Source organism: Coturnix japonica, chromosome 4 (genome assembly GCF_054131305.1).
Source record: "Coturnix japonica strain WE chromosome 4, WE-NBRP24, whole genome shotgun sequence".
Lineage (NCBI taxonomy): Eukaryota > Metazoa > Chordata > Aves > Galliformes > Phasianidae > Coturnix > Coturnix japonica.
The window spans coordinates 21652256-21671246 of NC_140666.1; the positions used below are offsets into that span (position 1 = coordinate 21652256).

General features: G+C 41.5%; 1 protein-coding gene across 1 annotated transcript in view; it reads left to right on the plus strand.

Annotated features, from left to right (window-relative positions):
* Positions 1-18991, plus strand: part of COL4A6 (collagen type IV alpha 6 chain) — a 111419-nt gene that overhangs the window by 87707 nt on the left and 4721 nt on the right. Inside the window, exons 19-42 of the mRNA XM_015860480.3 lie at positions 844-993; positions 2652-2756; positions 3651-3811; positions 4652-4831; positions 5418-5601; positions 6724-6795; positions 7196-7303; positions 8131-8352; positions 8593-8754; positions 10703-10873; positions 11380-11523; positions 11829-11954; positions 12257-12438; positions 12702-12765; positions 13272-13346; positions 13746-13853; positions 14597-14704; positions 15129-15200; positions 16009-16134; positions 16467-16583; positions 17475-17636; positions 17776-17874; positions 18151-18297; positions 18837-18953. Of these exons, the coding sequence (XP_015715966.2) occupies positions 844-993; positions 2652-2756; positions 3651-3811; positions 4652-4831; positions 5418-5601; positions 6724-6795; positions 7196-7303; positions 8131-8352; positions 8593-8754; positions 10703-10873; positions 11380-11523; positions 11829-11954; positions 12257-12438; positions 12702-12765; positions 13272-13346; positions 13746-13853; positions 14597-14704; positions 15129-15200; positions 16009-16134; positions 16467-16583; positions 17475-17636; positions 17776-17874; positions 18151-18297; positions 18837-18953 (3162 nt within the window). The remainder of the gene's footprint in view (positions 1-843; positions 994-2651; positions 2757-3650; positions 3812-4651; positions 4832-5417; positions 5602-6723; positions 6796-7195; positions 7304-8130; positions 8353-8592; positions 8755-10702; positions 10874-11379; positions 11524-11828; positions 11955-12256; positions 12439-12701; positions 12766-13271; positions 13347-13745; positions 13854-14596; positions 14705-15128; positions 15201-16008; positions 16135-16466; positions 16584-17474; positions 17637-17775; positions 17875-18150; positions 18298-18836; positions 18954-18991) is intronic.

Genomic DNA, 18991 nt, shown 5'->3' on the forward strand with positions numbered 1-18991 from the left:
GATGTTGAAGGTATTGCAGCCTCTCCCTCCTCCTGCTGGCCTGACTTGCAGGCTGCTGTGAGGTGCAGAAGGCAAGGAAGAGGCACAGGAAAACCAAGCATGTTCACTTGGGTGGGAGTAGGATTAGTCCCACAGTGATTACAACCTGTTTCAAGGCTTCAGCTCTCAGTATTTCATACACAGAAGTTGGTTTGTTTGATTTCTGTTTCAAATTAAATTAAATTTTCTGTTTTGATTTCAAATTGATGGAACTTTTCCTACAAATGAACATTCTGTATGTTTTTGAAAGTGAGCTTTTTTGATTGACTCGTCATTTTTCACAGAATCACAGAAACACAGGGGTTGGAAGGGATCTCTGGATATCATCTAGTCCAACCCCCGTGCTATAGCAGTTCTTCTGTTTTGCAGCAGAGAGCTAGCACGTTGGCTAAGTAAAACCACTGTAGCTCAAACCCACTTGTCCCATCAAAAATCTCACTCAAGTTTCTGTTTTATGTCATTTGTAAAGTCCTGGCCTGCAGCGATCCAGAGACCAGTACTAAGGCAATTATCTCAACTCAAAGCCAATCTGAACATAAATGAATCATGGTATTCCATAGTTAATTGTCTCACCTATTAGTTAGATTTCAATGCAGCCCTGTAAACTTTTTTGAATGACCGAAGGAATGTGTAAATGAGTGCTGGCTCTTGACTACAATTAATAAGTTTTCCTTTGTATGCAATTAGAAGATGTTCTGTACTGACATGGTTATAGTTCAGGACACAATAGTAATTTTCACAATATTAAAAATGTCAGAATATGTTTGCTGCTGAATAGCTGCTAATCATGTCGTTGTTGTTTAGATGGAATGGGCCCTGGAGGGTCTCCAGGTATTCCTGGTGTGAAGGGTGAAATGGGAGAACCAGGAAGAGCAACAGTTGGATTACCAGGCACTCCAGGAAGAGATGGCTTACCTGGTCTGCCAGGAGCACCAGGATTGCCTGGTTCATCGCGTATGTACATTTTTAACATCAATTTTTACATTGAATTCGTAGTGAAATAAAGCAAATAATGATTTCTGTATTTATTTATTTTCGAGTGGAGATTATTCATCTGTAAGTCTTAAAAGCTTGGTTAACATCGCATTGTAATTGTAATTCACAACATTTGCTTTATTTATCTTCACCCATCTCAAATAAGAAAATGCAGCTAATTATTTTTAAAGTGGGTAACCTGATAGACTGAAGCATACAGTTCTAAAGGCACAATTTATGTTTGTTCTGTTTTAGTAGGATGAAACTGAGCCAACTCAGATATTGACTTCTGAGAAACATGTTTCAGTTGCGGAAAAGACAGGAGGTTATATGATATAGCATTCAGGTTGATGGGAGGAAAGCTAAGTAAAGTTTCCCGTGGTGTACTGAATTAGATAAAGGAGATACTGTGACTTTTTGAGCACTTGGGGTAAATGACTGATCTTGCAAGTAGGTATATCAGGTACCAGGAGTCAGACGGGGTACCTGAAGAGACACTTTACAGACATAAGGAAATGTGATTTTATTTTCACACAATCAATTTGTATGTATTTCCTAATTGGTTTAATTATGCATTATTTTGCTTGGAAAAGTGGTAAATCTTGTGTTATGTTATTCTGCCATAAACTGAGTTCAAACAGCATGTTTTATTTGTTTTATTCTTGAGAGTAAATCTTTCAAAAGCAGAGCATGCGCCAGTGATGGTCACAAGGGGTGTCCCCAGGACTCAGTGCTGGGGCTGCTTCTGTTTAACATCTTCATTCATGATCTTGATGAGGAGATTGAGTGCACCCTCATTAATTTTGCAGACAACACCAAGTTGGAAGGGAGTGTTGATCTGCCAGAGGGAAGAAGGGCACTACAGAGGGACCTGGAGAGACTGGATTGATGGGCCAAGGTTAACAGCATAAGTTTCAATAGGGCCAAGTGTTGGGTCCTGCATTTTGGTCATTAAATTTTGGAATTAAATGCTGCCTAATGAATAATTATTTGTCAGTTAAATCCTGCTATTTTTTTCTGCAGAGTCTGTAAAGCTCTTGGAGCAGTTTTTAGCTGATGGTTGCAGGTTGTTTCCACGGAACATCAGACGTGTGCTGATCAGCACTCCATCTTACTGTTGTCACGGAGGGAAGGGCTTTCAGACACTATAGCATTAGATTATGTCAGGTCACGTCCCTCTGCTGTTTCTGTCAGCTCATGTTTCGTTGTATTCATCAGTGTATAAAGAGATATTGAGAGTAGTGCTGCAGTTGTAAAGTGAGTAATGGGACTTTCCCTTAACCTTTTGCCACTTGGTCCCTTTCCTGAACTGCATGGACTAATTTGTTTGCCCTCTGTACGGCATGTTTGCAGTTTGCTTGGTTATTTGGCCTGTGAAGTCTTTGGGAAAGTGCAGTAATAGAGCAGTAGAGGAGTAAAGCTCTGTTACATCCAACTTGTAAAATCTTTTCTCTTCTTTATGGGGAGCTAAAAACAAACACATGGCAGCCCATGGTCCTCTGTTCATCTTCTTGTGTAACCGCAAACCATTGCTTGATCTGACACCATTTCTGTCAGTTGCATATCTGACATTATAAGTAATTAACAAGCTGTAGATCAAGCCTTCTTAGGGCTTTTTGCTTGCTTTCCATACATAGGCCCTTCGTTTCTCCCAGATGGGATCCTGGATGGAAGGACTGGTGCACCAGGGGAGCCTGGACAAAGAGGGCTTCCAGGAGCTTTGGGTCCAAAGGGTTACAAAGGTAATTGACTCTTGTTTTGGAAGAGCCTTTTAACAATCAAGTGGCCTCATTTCAATATGGTTAATATCCTAAGGGTGAAAGTTTCTTTATGACAAATCAGAGAAGCTTCTAATTGGATTTAAAGAGCAGTAGCGTTTACAGTTTAGAGAGTGGTGCCCAGCACTTCTGTTGAAATCCTGTTTTGTTCTTCCTCTGCTCAGGCAAATAAGCAAATGAACATTTCATACTCAGTTAGCTGATCAGGTTATGCTTCAAAGCTATAACATGTAATGAGATTTAGAAATAACGGCCTCTGTGCTGCATTTTTACTCCAGGCTGGAAATGACAGAGGAACAGTTTTATTTTCCTCTGTGCTAAGAAAAACAATGAGAATTTGGGTTTTAGTGTGTAACAGAGCTAGCAGGGAAAAAAAAAAAAAAAGGGATAATGCAGACATCACTGTGCATTGTGGTTGTTTGGATGTGTGCCCAGTTGCCATTCCAAAAAGATTAAGTTATCTAGCAGAGGGTCACTGTAACCTTCTATGAGTGGGAGTATGGATTTGCTTTCTCTGACGTGCAACCATCTACTAAAATCCACAGGACTTCTGACCTAAACTTTCCTAAAACCATCTCCTTTAGAGAGTCTGAATCTTTGGGAAAAGGTCATTCAAGTAAGCATGATATAACACGTAATGCGTAGGTTCAGTGCTGCACGTGTGAATTTGGTGGTGGGTGTTGTAGAGAAATTAACCCAAAGTTCCCCTTGCTTGATACTCATTAAGCAAAGTAGGCACAACAGCATATCATTTCAGAATGGTTTTGTCTTAACTGAATCACATACCACTTATTGAGCTCCTGAAGCTGTAAAAGGGTCTTTATCCAAATGTAACTGAGCAATGACTATATTTTCCAGGAGATGCAGGTGACTGTGCTTGTGATGGAGGAGTTACAAGAGCAGGTCTAAAAGGTGTCTCAGGTCCACAGGGTCCACCAGGAAGTCGTGGTGTGCCTGGGATTAAAGGTGTTAGTGGAGACCCTGGCACTGTGGGTGCACCAGGACTGCGAGGCCCTCTGGTAAGGGAGGAGGAGTTTTTACTGTTTATCATTAATTAAAGGAGAAGAAATGTCCACATGCAGTTGCTAATGCTGATTGCATTCAGATCAGGACACAGTTTTTGTGCGGTTTCTTAAGTAAACCTAGAAACTGATATGTGTAAAGAATCTGAAAATAAAGAAATTATCATATATAAAAATGGAGGAAGAAATGGTTCTTAAATTCTGAGAACTGCCATTTAGCAGCCAAGGCTAAAAGCAGTAACAGTTATTCATCCCAGGGTCTCTTGGCCACAGGCGTGCATTGATTAGACCCGGGGTTCTTCCTAACAGAGGGCTGGTTGTGAAAGTAGGTATGTGTCTGTATGGAGAGAAGACCTGAAATCGAACGATGAGGTCTTTCCACATCATTACCCATAGCTATTAAGTCTGTGTGTCTTAGATGCAGTCTCCTCAGTTGCTCTACACTAAAACTAAATGCCTTTAGAATATATTTATCAATGTTGGTGGATGCAGCACATCAAGTAATAGGGAAGAAGTCTTGATAATTTGAACCTGCTATAGTGTTCCCAGATGCCATCCAAGACTGCTGTCACTGTAGTGACATGCACCAACATTTGGCTTGCCACTGTAAAATTGTACTCATTTAAATAAATCACTTGAAAATAATCAGACCCCTACCTCCTTTTTTTAAGTATAACATGTACAATAGGAAACCCTTTAGAAATTATTTCTATCTCCAGTTGTTGTATCCTGACCTTGAATGATATTTTTAGAAAGCAAAGGCTCTTCTCTGCATATTCATGTGTGTGTTTGATTTTTTGTAATGTCTTGTTTTGTTTTTAATCTGTTGGTCTCTAGGCTTCAGCTGGCCAGCAAGGTCTTCCAGGCCTTAAGGGAGAAAAAGGCGATCCATCCTATGCAACAGGCAGAGGTGCTCCTGGGGACCGTGGTGAAGCGGCACCCAGAGGACCATCAGGCTTCCCAGGAACCCCTGGCAGGGATGGACTTCCAGGTTTGCCAGGCCCACCAGGTCCACCAGTAAGTTCAAATTCATTTAGCAGCAGTGCTTCAGAATCGTAATGAGGAGCAGAGATCTTAAAAAGGCCTGGCTTACTAGTCCTGATCAACTGTGTGATAAGTCTCCAAACACACAAAAAATCTCATAGTCCCTGGGCAAAAGTTTGTCTTGGTGAAGGTCAGTGATTGGCACTCATTATGACTCTGGCTACTCAGTCAAATGATGAAGTTCTTTTGGTGGGGAAGGCCCCAATACTTTTTTGCATTAAAAGATAAAAGACACTTTATGAATGAGCCTAATCTTGGAACTGAAAAACCACACCAGAATATTTTAATTAAAAACAAAATTATATATATATATATATTTCAGAATACAGAGTACTTAGTATGCTAGCAAATAAAATGTATTATTTTTAATAGTAACTGCGTCTTTCTGCATTTTGAAATAGTGGTAGATGATTGACAGTGGTTTCCACGTACCTTCCCAGGCACATTTGAAACTTGCGCAGGGCTGACTAAACTTCCACGCATTTGTTATAATGGCAGTGGTACACCTTCTTTCCACATCTATCTGATTTTCTATTGTAATTGTCTCCATTGTTTACAGGGTGATGGTGGGCTAGGTTTTCCAGGTGAAAAAGGTCTACCAGGATTACCTGGCTCCAAGGGCCGTCCTGGAGAGATTGGTGCTCCTGGCATTGGATATCCTGGTCCTGCTGGACTTCGTGGGCCACCAGGTGACCCAGGGATGGATGGTTTCCCAGGACAAGCAGGTCTGCCAGGCCCTCCAGGTACATGTTTTTCAATATGATCTTACTTTGAAAAGGTGCAAACAAAGTAATGAAAAAAAATACCCTTCTTTCCCCAAAGCTCCTTTTGTGATTGTCTGTTTTATGTAATTTATCTGAGTGAAAGGTTTTTAAGATCCTTTAGATGTTGATTTTTAGAACATGTATCTGAGGTGGTATTAATCTGAGTCAGCTATTACTATTAAGGAGATAATTCTGTAGTTTTAGTACAGACTTCTCTTGAAATAACTGGAAGTATTTCTGGAGTGGAAAAGCTTGAGTTAGTTTTTGTGATAACCATTGCTGTGACGATGTTAACATGACTTGAGATTGTCAAAGAGGAATGCTGGAAGTGTTTGAGATCTTTCAAGTATATCTGATGTGCTAGCAAACTGGTAATGCCACCTCAGGTGAAAGTCGCCTGAATGAAAAGGGATGGGTAGTACAGAGTCTTTTTATAAGAACTGGAATTCATGCAAAGAGCTTTGCAATTGCTGAGTTTTGTTTGCTGAAAATGTTCTTACAAGCCATGTGGCTATTTCTTAGTCTGCCAGATTGCAGGAGTGACAGTTGGAGAGCAAGGCAGAAAAATAAATCCTCGCTGTTCCACCTACCGCATGTGCATCTCTCTGGCATAAACTCTGGGCTCACAGTTTTTAAAACGCCTGTCAGTACTTTCTGTCTTGCATGTGCACATTTATTTTAGGATTCCACACTGTACAGTTTACATACCACTTAGAAACATACTCAAGCTTTTAGAGTTAGAAATACCTTTCTGCTCCCCCTGGTTTTGAAAGCTCTCACCTTTGCTCATAAGCTCTTTCAGTCACAGACTGCCTTTTCAATACCTACATTGCTGAGCGGAAGCTGTGGATCTCATGCTACTGTTATTCCACAGCAGTAGTTGCAGCCACTTAACACAGTGGTGGGAATGAGATTAGATTCCAGGTTCCAAATGCATTCTTTTTAACGTCATGTATTTCGGGTATCAGCTGCATTAGATGTGCTTAAGTTCACTCCCAATCATTTACATGCCCTGTGAAAAACATCTGGATACAAAATCTTTCTCTTCTGACCATCTCTCTGAAGGGGACTGTGTGCAACCTTATTGTTTCTTTGTTTCAGGTATCACCTTGCCCTGCATAGTTCCTGGAGCATATGGTCCTCCTGGGACTCCTGGCCTTCCAGGGCTGCCAGGTATGGAGACAAGCTGATTGTAATGACTACCAAGAAGCACCTATCCCTCAGAAAAGATAATGCCTGCTAATTAATGTCCTATGAGTGATAGGTATTCCTGAGAGTTAACTGACAGAATAGTAGTCTTTTTCTTCAAAGGGTCTGGGCTTAAATTCCATAGAGGATCATAATGATTGCACCATTTTTTTCCCTTTCAAGTAGCCTCTGAACACAAACTCTTTTCTTCTGCATTTACATAGCTGTTGAAAAAGCCATGGATTTGAGATGCTTTGTGGGTTAAGTTGTGTTTTCAATGAGTGTTTCAGCACTAGCTTTGCAGAAGAGATCTGATCCCATTTCCCAGTGCTGTGTTTTTGCCTTCCACTATTCATTCATTCATTAATATTATTTTAATCCTCAGGTCCCAAAGGCAGCAAAGGCTTTCCTGGCATTCCAGGGCAGCCTGGATTAAATGGGTCAAAAGGACAGCCAGGATCTCCAGGAATAATTGGCTTGCAAGGGGAACCTGGTAAGAGTTTTTATCATATGATTAATATGTACAGTGTTTTATCAGAAAAGTTGTCTCACATTCTAGGCCACATTTCCACATGTTAAATTCACAGTGCCTTGTTGTGAACTCCACTGTGTTTCTTTGAAATGACATCTTTGCTTTTAATATTTTACTACTGGTGTAAGGACATAGGACAGCTGATGCAGTTTGTTTCTCTAGGGACCACCATCATATGTTTTCTAACACTTTAGAAACTTCAAGTTGATTTTAAAACCTATTTTAAACCACCTGTTATTCTGATGAAGACACAAGACACACTATACACTGTACTTTGATTTGTTTTAGCTGTGGGAGTTTCTGATTGTTGTAGTAAGTGAGGAAAAAGTGGGGGGAGAAGCTAGGCTGATATATATCCATCATATTTATATGTCAAAATCTCTTTTCACTGCATTAAGGGGGAGATCTTTATGGGGTCAGTGATTGCATGACATAGCCTCTGAGCAGTGCAGCACTCACACAGAAGTGATACTTTATTTCTACTTGGTAAGTTAGAGAGAGAACTTTGCAGCCCTCCTTTTACCAGGACTGCTGGTCTCTTCTGCCCCTCAGTGCCCAAAGCCAGAGGATGGAGTAAGAAAGGCGTGATCAGTGTATTATCTTTGCAGCTCTTGTGGAGGGTAGTGTTAATGGAGAAACCACTGTTTCTAGTTTGATACCAAAACATTCTGCAGCTTTCCAAACAGCCTTTGCTTGCATGAATATTTTTTTAAATTTTGTTAGAGATGTCACTGGAAACAGATAGCCTGTACTTCTGATGAGTGCCTTTTATTGTCTTTGTCCCCAAGGCTTCCCTGGACCGCGAGGAGAGCAAGGATCACAAGGACTTCCAGGATTGGATGGAACAGATGGTTTGCCTGGGAAGATGGGTCCTTCAGGCTTAGCTGGAATTAAAGGAGCTCCTGGAGATGTATTTGGTGCTGAGAGTGGAGCTCAGGGAGAGCGTGGCCGACCTGGGCTGTCAGGGGATAAAGGGCCTGCAGGTGATCTTGGGTTTCCGGGACCAAAAGGTAAGCACTGGTGCTGCTTGTATCTAGGAATATCAAACTGTTTCTTTCAAAAATCTTTCATTCTTCCCATCTCTTTAAGATACTCTATTAGTAATCCTTCAAGCTGCCTGCAGATGGATGGGTGGTGGTTTTCTTCTAGAATCTAATGAGACTCAAAGGCTTTTAGTAGAACTCTTATTTTCATTGAAAAAATGAATCTTGTTTTATTTGCTTTGTAACCTCCCATCTCTCTGTTCCCAGGGCTGGATGGGAGACCAGGCCTCCTAGGTATTAAAGGAGAGCTGGGTAATCCAGGATATTCAGGTGTCCCCGGATTGCGGGGACCTCCTGGTCCTGGAGGTCCTTTTGGCATTAAGGGAAAACCAGGACCACTGGGATCAGTTGGCCTTGCAGGAGCACCAGGTATGTAACTTCTTCAAATGAAGATAAGTAGCTGAGCTGAACACTGCAGTGTTGAGGAAATGTAGGAGAGACTGCCAGTTGCTGAGAGAGACTTCCTACCACTACTTAGGGGTAGCTGAGTGCAGAATTCAAGTTTTTTACCTCTAAGTACTAGAATCCTCCTGCACTGAAATGGTGCCCCAAGGTTGTACAGCAAAAAGACAGGAGAAAGCATTTTGATATCTTTTAGCATCTCTGCATTTACAGGCTGGCTGTATACATTGACTAATCTTCGTTTCCCATTTTTATAACAATTGATTTTTTAATATATGAGGTTGTTTGAAACGCAACTTCTATAGGTTGGAAATGTGTTAGCGTTCTGAGAAGCACTTCCATGCTACACCAACTAGGTCAGAAAATAAATAAATTTCCCTTCACAAGAAAAAAACACTTGAATACAACAGTATCTCTCAAGCTGTACTGACTAGAGTGTTTCATGATAACAGTGTATTCAAGACTTGAAAACCAAGCAGAGAGGCATCTGGGAATTAGTAGATAATCATCTGTGATGTAATTCTGTTCTGACTTGTAGAATAACAGTGCTGAAACACAATGACAACAAATGAATGAAAGTACTAACCTCATTTGAGATGAAAATTATACTTTTTTAAGCTTTTTATTAGAATGCTAACACGACTTTCACTTCACTATTATTTTATGGTTTGGGCCCGTATGCCACATATGACTGTTTCCTTCAACTGTTTTTGAATACCTTCCATTGCTAGGGCAGTAAGCTCCAAATGACTGAGACATTTCAGCTGTATTCTCTGAATCATTAATTTCTTTGTATCCTTATTCTTTCCGTTTACATATTGTATCTGTTTTTTCCTTCACCATGTTTCTATTCCATTTATCAACTCCCCATTTCTGATGTCACACTGTTTGGTTATGGGTTCTTCACATAGGCTGTCAAGGTGAGAAAATGCAGTGTAGCATAAAAGCTCATGGACTAACAACCTAGCTTTTAATGCTACAAGAATTGCATTGACTACAGGTGATACCCCTTATTATTGCTAATCAAACCAGAAGGCAAAGAACTGTTGTGGTGAGAATGCTCAGATGGCAGAAAAAACTGAAGCTTAAATGGAAATCCTTAACATGCACAAAATTTAAGCCTGAATTTTCTTTTATAAATAAAGCAGCCATTTCATCTACATTAAAAAATGCTGGATCATAATTTAAAATGTTTGAATACAATGAGGCTCACATGTTGGGTGCTGCTGCTGCAAATGTCATTTTTCAGAAGCCACTTGATTTTTTTTCTTTCTTTCCTCACTTTAGATCTAAGCATTCTCTTTTTCAATAGTTTGAGCCTTTATTTAAAGTTGTAAATCATTGCAAATCTTCATCTAGAAACACTCTGAAGCATTTAGAAGCAAAACAGTATATGGTGTTGGTTATATCACAGCACTATCAGAAGCTTGTTCCCTTAGTGAGCAATTTGCTTTTGAGAAGTAACACTTTAACTGCCAAGGTGGAAAAGAAACTTGTGAATACAAGTCTCTCAAATTGATCTCTGCTTCCCTCTAAGGATGGGGTAGGTAGATGTAGCTGACATTAAAGATGCTCCCCATCCTGGTTTGGCTGCCTTGATGATAAAGGTAAGACTAGTGCTCTACACTGTAGTGTCTGGTAAAGGAGACAAAAATGGAAACATCATAAGGGGTTTCACTCTTGCCAGTGGTGTAGTGATGTAGGCAGTAGCCATTTTTGTAGGTATTTTATTATTAGATCACTAATGCTTTTGCAGTTCTAAACTTTATGCCTTCTAAGTAGGCTGCATGTGCCTTAAGATCCATTTGTTACGTAAAAAACAATGCTGTGCTTAAAGAGCTTGGAAAGCTGTCCACAAAACTTCCCTCGTGTTTGTATGTTATAATCTGTTGAGTTATTTCTTGTCTTGATTCAGGACTTCCTGGAGTCAAAGGATTGACTGGGGATGTAGGTCCTCAAGGCCCTGCTGGTATGAAAGGCTTCCCAGGTCTTGATGGTACTCCAGGACCTCCTGGTGAAAGAGGATTCTTAGGACCACCTGGACCTTTTGGTCAAGATGGACGTCCAGGTTTCTCTGGACCAAAAGGTAAGTATTCTACTTGGGGAACAGTGTAGGGTTACTGCCCAGAAAAAAAAAGATCTTGTTGATTTTAGGCCATAGTCTACAGAAGATACATATTTCTCAACTAGTGGTTGAATGTGTTTCTTTTGCTGCTGAGCTGTGAATTATGAATGATGAATTTAATGACCAAATCATAGTCATGAGGAGGTCCATGTAAGGACCTATGGAGAATGTATCGTGTACATCAAGACAGAAAGAGAGGAAATCTGGAAAAATGAAAAATGGTGAGTGTTATAAAGTAAGTTATAAAGTTATAAAGTAAGGGAAATGCCATGGGAGGGAGAGAATGAAGAACAAACCAAAAGGAAAGTAAAAATGTATGGCCACCTCTGCTTTGCTTGCACCATTAGGTTTTACTGCCCAGATTTGGGTGACTGCCTAAACCCAACATGCCTTCACCTGTCAACTAGGTGTGTATGTAGTATATCAGAAGAGACTAATTTTTTCTATTTATCAACATTTCTATACAGGTGAAAAAGGGTCTTCTGGCCTGCTTGGTTTCCCAGGCATGCCAGGCCTGCCTGGTGTCCCTGGGGTCAATGGGTTTAAAGGAACTCCTGGCACAGTGGGAGAAAAAGGAAGCCCTGGAGTTCTGGGACTTCAAGGTCAAAAAGGTGAGAAACAGATGAAAGGCATTTGCTGTCTGTGCAGCAGAAGAGCTTCAGAGACCTTTCTGAGATGTCTGCACATTGTAACAATAATAATTATAAACTTAATTATAAAACAATAATGTTTTATATACTGTGTTCTATTCTTCCATGTGAAATACTTTGGTCTGGCTACCAAAGGCATCAGTAGGTGCATCTACTGATGAACTGACATCAGAAGATATGGATGTTCTGTCTCTATCTGTCAGTTTCTAGTGTTATACTCTTTTTCTGTTAAACAATCTTATTGCAAAATAATCTGAATTCTTCAGGTGACAGAGGAGATGTAGGTCCACCTGGTCTTCCTGTTCTTGGGGCTCAAGAACAGGCACTGCAATTGAAAGGAGACAAAGGAGATCCTGGATTATCTGGACTCGGAGGATTCCCAGGACCCAGAGGTATGTCACAACATTGTAGGTATTTGCCATTTCAGTTGTCTGGGAGCTGCATTTACTCCTGGTGAAGCATGGTCTTCCCTTTTGAATACCTGAAATATTAGTATTTTCTGTTCTGCCATTCACATTTCAGCAAGATTTGTATATGGCAGCTCTACATTTTGAGAAAACAGTTTTTGTTTGAATTTCTGTTCTGTGGATAATATCCCACCCTTTCCTTCTCTCTAAAGAAAGGTTTGGGTAACAGTTGGTCCAATGAATGTCAGTATTATGAATTTTAATTGTACTCTTTTATATAAACTCAGGTGATAAAGGAATCCCAGGAAGCCGTGGACAGCCTGGTCTTCCTGGACCTGTTGGGTCAGCAAGCAGAGAGAGAGGTTTTCATGGTGACCAAGGCTTTCCTGGACCGTCGGGACAGCCTGGGCTGCCAGGACAGAAGGGTGCACGTGGTATCATGGGATTTCCAGGAATGCCAGGAGAGAGGGTAAATATATTCTTAAACTAAAATTCTTCTCAAGGAACTCTTGGGAAAATACTGTTTTCTAATCAGTACTTCTGCTGTAAAGCAGCTGGCCAGAAGCTGACAGAATTTTTCTTTACAAAAGTTTGTTTCTGTTTGTTTTATGCTGTTGAATGACGCTTTGGATAATGTCTCTTCCTGCATCTTTGCAGTCCATTATCCCATACGACCCCAGCTTGGAACAGCAAAAATAAAAAACAAAAGCTAGCTTTGGGCTTTTATTTCAGGGTTCGGATGGTATCACAGGAACACTTGGATTCCCAGGACCTATTGGCCTCCCTGGTCCAAAGGGTAAGAAATCTTTCACTGTGTATTTGGTCTTTCAGTCTATGCGGTCCTGTGATTAATGGCTAAGACAAATGAGTTCTGGAAGTGTCCATTGCTCTCCAGTGACTGGCTCAGAAGTAGATGTTCCCCTGGTAGGTCATTCATTCAGTCTCAAGCCTGAATATTTTAATATCCTTTGAAATCTTGGTCATAGCACTTTATGAAGCATGATGGACAGTATAAGAGGCACTCTTTTTTCTCGTCACCTTGAGTTGAAGATATAAAGGGCAGAATGCTGTGAAATTACTCATAAACATTTGTCATATCCTGTCCTGAGTGTATTTGCATGCATTGCTGTTTATAAACGTTTTCAAACTCCTCTTGTACAGCACTTACTGTTGTCTTTGTTTACTTTGTGAATTTACAGTATAAGCAAAGTTTGTTTTCGTAAACAAGACTATTGAGCAAGCTGACAATTGCTCCCATGGTCAGGTACAGAATGGCTTTCTCAGCATATCTTTCTTTTCCAGGTGACCAGGGAGAGTCTACTGGTGTTCCTGGCACTGCTGGAGTAAAAGGAGTGCGAGGAGACCAAGGATTCCCAGGTAAAGTAGCCCTTGATTGCACTTGAAGACTGCAAAATTCCAGGAATCAGGTTGGATAACTTTGCTCTATTCAAGGTTGTTTGTAATCTGTAAATTTAGACACTTTTGTCTTGTCCTGTAGAAGACATCTGAGAAGTCTAGTATCCAGGTGGCCCACAAACCTGGATGATAATGAACATGTCCTAAACCCATCCGATTTGCATGCTATATCCCATTTCACTCCTTGAGGAACTTGGGAATTTGCACTGGTGTTTGGCATCCAGGGAGACTGCTACAGGGCCCAGTCCGTGGTTAAGCAAACCTAAGTACTACAGCTGCAGTTAAATATGTTTTTCTTCAGACCTACCTCCACTTGCTTTACCTTGTGCTCTGGTATAGTGTATGCTTTTATCATTTCAGGAGAGAGAGGGAGAGAAGGTCTCAAGGGTGAACCAGGCTACCCAGGAAGCACTGGAGTGAATGGGATTAAAGGTGGCCCAGGAGACCTTGGCCAAGAAGGACCAGTAGGTACTGGACTAGGCACCCTAAGTTCTCCAGTTCATTGTGTAACTGTGGGACAGCCTTATCGTACTGTTCCTAAGTCCTGGTCAGCCCATCTCAACTGAGGCTTACATAATAAGGTTGACAAGAAGATGGGAATTTTCTCTGACATTACTGTAAGGTATCACATTGTCCCGTTGAAACCAATCCTTTGGGTCAACTGTATTGTGAATCCTGCACAACTGAAACTCAAAACAATTGCTTTAACTAACAGGGAAGACCTTAATGAGAGACAAGTAATAGCAGCTTCTTTGCAGCTGCTTGTGGGCAAGACTGCCCTAAAATCTTCCACTGCAACACTTTATGGCTATAAGTGTCTCTGAATAGTGAAGTAGCAGGTGTACTCTTGAACTGTTAGTGGAATTAGAGGTGGAAGATCAGTGTAAGTTGTTGCTGGAATATTTTACTTGAAAACCAATTTAATTAGTTCTTCACTATGTGAACTATTCCAGCCTATCACTTGGTGGGTGATGAAGAATGTCATTTCTGAGTTTTTTTTAAAAAGCTATCAAATAAACAGTTTGATGGTGCTATTAGTGTTAGGTTTTGATCTGGTTTTGTTTTGGTTTGTTTTGTTTTTATAATTACTTAAATTGGAATTTGCTCATCTTACGAGTTAAGTTGTAGCATTAGAAGCTGTAGAATGATGGAGCTGTGAGCTGAACTGTCTTGAATGTGTAGTATGGAAACATTTTGCTTCTTGTTTGTAGGAATACCTGGAAATGCTGGGCTAAGAGGAATCTCTGGGCCACCAGGGCCTCCAGGGCCGCCAGGATCTGTTGGATTCCCAGGAGCTCGTGGAACAGCAGGACCGAAAGGTATGTCTGGAGCCTGCATATGGGGGAAGAAACTGGGTCAGAAAACCAGGGTTTCAGCCAAGTGTATCACAGCAGGCAGGCAGCACACTATGTGTGGGCCAGCTGTGTGTGGGAAATCAGCTCATCTCTTGGCAGCATTAGTGCAGGCACCAGCTGCTAGAAGTGAGCTGAGGAGCTTTTGGAAATGGAGAGGTTCTTTCTTGATTTGGGTCACTAATGGGATTCCACCAAGGGTAAAACCAGTCAGCGCAGTGAGAAGATTCCATGAACGGGAGCTGAACGAAGGGGAGCTTTATGTAGTGTGTTGCTCCGTGTCCTGTTTCTCACACCTGTTGTAGTTTCTGTGAAGAATCTTACGCATTTCCATCTAATTAGATTGCTTGCTTACATGCTCACTTAGTAAGTGCTCCCTATGTCTCTTCAGGGTTTCATGGATTTCCAGGTTTAAATGGTCTGAATGGCTTGCCGGGCACAAAAGGATCTCCTGGAACGCCAGGTAAAGGAAATATATGATGGAAGTGCCATAGCTAGGGAAATGCATTAACTGGTCCATCGTGAGAGCAGTGTTCTTCACAAAACTGCTGCTTCACCCAGTTGTGGATCAAATTATAATATCAAAGGAAGCAAAATATCAAAGTACTGAATGTGCATGAGCAAATTCTTCTTTAATGCCAGTAAGAATAGAATGCAGCCTGTGGAGTGAAGGAGGTTTTTCTGTGGGTATTTCTCCTTGAGCTGCTGGAAAGTCAGTGGAATTAAATCATAAAGCTTTCCCACCTCCAGTGAATGCTTGATCTTAGCAGGGCAGTGTCAAGTGCTCTCTTTGAGTTGGTCTGAATGATGCCATGTTTCCTTACTGCTCTATGTGGAACTCAAGAAAAGCCTCAGTAAAATTGCGGTCACAAGATGATTTAGGTTGGAAGAGACCTTTAAGATCATCTAGTTCCAGCCCCTCTGCAGAGACACCTCCCACTAGAGCACATCAGAAGCTGATTTTCTTCGTTAAAATCTGAATTCTGCTTTTGGGCTCCTGCTGTACTTTTTTATATTTTTAACTGTATGAAATAACTTTGTTTTGCAAAGTGGTTTGCAAAATCTGAAGGAGGAAAGCCTTTCCAAAGGGACTTGTTTGGTTACAGTAATCTTGTAAGGTAGCATTTCAAAGTGAGGCAGACATTCTGTGTGCAAAAATGGACAGCCTTGCTGTGTAAAATTAGAATGATAGCTGTGTTCTATTTGTGTAATGAATTAACTGCTAGTAGATTATTTGAATAGGCTTTTCTTCTTTAACCATCTCTAATTAGGTCTGAGTGAAGTCGGACTCAAAGGCCCTGCAGGTCTCCCTGGTCCGAAGGGTGAGGAAGGTTCTCCAGGTTTGGGTAGAGGAGCTGTAGGATTCCCAGGGCCAAAAGGCTCATCAGGAGACTTGGGTAAGTACTGATGTTTGTAAGCCTGATGGAATGTGTTGCAATTCAGGCTGATGGGTTTGCACAGTTAGAGGAATCACCACATAGAACTCCTAAAGTCACAAAAGTGGACAGTAGTCTCACAGGTAAATATTAAGTCTGTGATGTGGTTACATGGTTGAGAAACTGTTACGTAGTTCTTACACTGTCTGTACCCATCCTGGACAGCAGAAAATAGCTATTTCTTTCTCTTTGTTCTCCTCAATATATTCTTCCAAGCCACTCATTTTGTTCATGTCAGCACCTGTGACTGAGAGCTTGGGATATATTTTCTCATTTGGTATTTCTTATTTTAGGTCCCCCGGGTCCTGTGGGACTGCCTGGCTTGCCAGGGACTCCTGGAGTTTCTCTTCCTTCTGATATACGTGGGAGACCTGGGGATGCTGGCCATCCAGGACTTGATGGGAGTCCAGGTATGGAGAGGGACCTCGTAAGGGGAGTAGACTAGCTAAGAGGATTTCTGTTATTTTTTTGTGGTTTTTTTTTTAATGCACTTTCTTGAAGAACTCTTGAGGATAATGATTTGGAGTAGCATGCTTTAATAATCTGATTTTTAGATCAAAGCTTGAAAATAAGGAGCTCTGTTTTCAGTTCCTGCTATTTAATCCTGGTCTGATATAGCCTATTAATAAAGGTCTGTGATCAAATGATCAAATGATCAATACTCATTTCACCCACTGTGATGCTGAAGACATTAAGGTAACTACTTAGGTCCAAAGTATTATGTCTAAATTTGGATACCAGCTCCATTTTGGATTGTGGTTTCTACAGCTGTAACTACAGGCTCCTTGTGCAATTTAGAAGCTAACTGTAGGAACTGAGAGGCAGCAAAATGATATTGCTACTCAAAAATACGTAGGAAGCACTTGTCCTAAGGCCAATAGCAAGTTTACCTTGTAGTTTGAAAGATCTGTCATGATAGCATTAGTGCCTATTCATTACCTAACTGCCTTATTGAAGAGGCTGAGATGGAATCTTTTCCTGACCAGACATTTGAAGCCACTGCTGTCGTTCTCCAAGGCATTATGTGAGTCACCAGGCTAACTGCCAGCTGGGGTGAGGGCTATATGTACTCAGGCCTAGGATTTGAAGTAAGGTTTCTGGTGGTCAGAAGGATTTAAAGGTTTCTCATACCTGTGTTTACATAAGTAACTGAGGCCTGGTTCTTTTCCTTTGGGAGGAGGACAATCTTGGAAATACTAACAACCAAACAATCACTGTCCACTAGAATGACCCACTGGGGATAGCAATAGCATTTACTTGGCTGCAAGAGGAGATTGTGCCAATTATCACTTTATCTCTAGGTCTCCCAGGTACTCCAGGACCACGAGGGCCCCCTGGACCTGCTTTTGACCAAGGTGACACAGGCAGTCCAGGTTTCCCTGGTGTTCCTGGCTTGCGAGGTGGTAAGGGTGATGTGGGACTTCCTGGTCCCATTGGACTCCCTGGCATATCTGGATTCAAAGGTAATCTTGCCATGGAAAGTGTCTGGGTCTCATTTGGCAGCTGTCACCTTGACAGTATGAATGGTTATTGTGTGGTGACTGTGACTGGAATCAGAACTTCATGCTCAGCCTCTGAGGTCTCATCTGTGTACCTTTGCAGGTGTCAGAGGTGAGCCTGGTCTTATGGGGATGCCAGGTAAAGATGGGCCTCCAGGGGATCCTGGTTACCCTGGGCTGAAAGGTGAAATGGGGCGTCGAGGTGAGTGCCAGAGAATTTGAAAAGCTTTACTTTGTTGCAAATGGTTTGTAGCGAAGAAAGTCACAGAGTTCTTTTAATTGGCTTATCTGGGAGGTTTTGTGGTTTCTCAGCAAAATTAATTAGAAAGAGCTTAATGCATCACTTTTTAGAGAGATACCCAGCGCTGATGTATTCAGGCAGCTTTAATTTAACATGCTTCTGTTTTGTGTCATTATTATCATCAAAGCTGTGCACATTTTTGTGATGTACTTCCACTGTCTCTTATGCTGTATGCAGGTCTCCCTGGCCAACCAGGGGCTCCAGGTATAACCCCACAGGCAGAAGAAATCACAGCCCCTGCGGGCTTGCCAGGTCTGCCAGGGATTGATGGTGTCCCTGGCTTTGATGGAGATCCTGGATTCCAGGGCCCAGTTGGAAAGCCAGGTAAAAACACACACAGATCATTGGAATTCTGGCACTCTGGAAAAGGAATACTACTTAATGCATTAGCAAATTTTTTACAAAAAACATACAAATGCCATATTTTACTATTGTTACAATTTGCATGATAAATCCTTGCACACTTTAATAGTGCTTTTGAATGAACACTGCAGAATTAGGAGCAGTAGCTGTGGTATAGCTGGTATGATGCCAGCTTTGGTACCAGCGGGTGGAGTGGTCCTGAAAGTGTGTCACAGAGTTATCTAGATCAATCTTTGTCTGTGACAGGGGGCAGTAGGCTTGTGGGCCACCCAGCCCCCAAAAAATGGAAGGGGGGAAGGGGAAGGGGTAGGGAGATGGGAGCTGGGCTCAAGGAAACAAACAGAGCAGCAGCAACGATCTGAAGAGGAAAACTTATTTTACTAACTATGATATCGGAATGCAAGATAGCACAATATAATACAATTTAATTGAAATTGAGGCTAATAAATCAAGCAAAATAAGAGAGAGTTTTCCAAAGTAGTAACCACATTTGATTTCAGGTCCAAAGGGTCTGCCAGGCAGGTCTGGTTCGAAAGGACGTGATGGTTTACCTGGATCACCTGGCATAGCTGGGGACCCAGGACCTTTGGGTGCCCCAGGACCTCAGGGATTTGAAGGTAATGGTATGATTTGCAGAGCACAGATTGTTAGACTT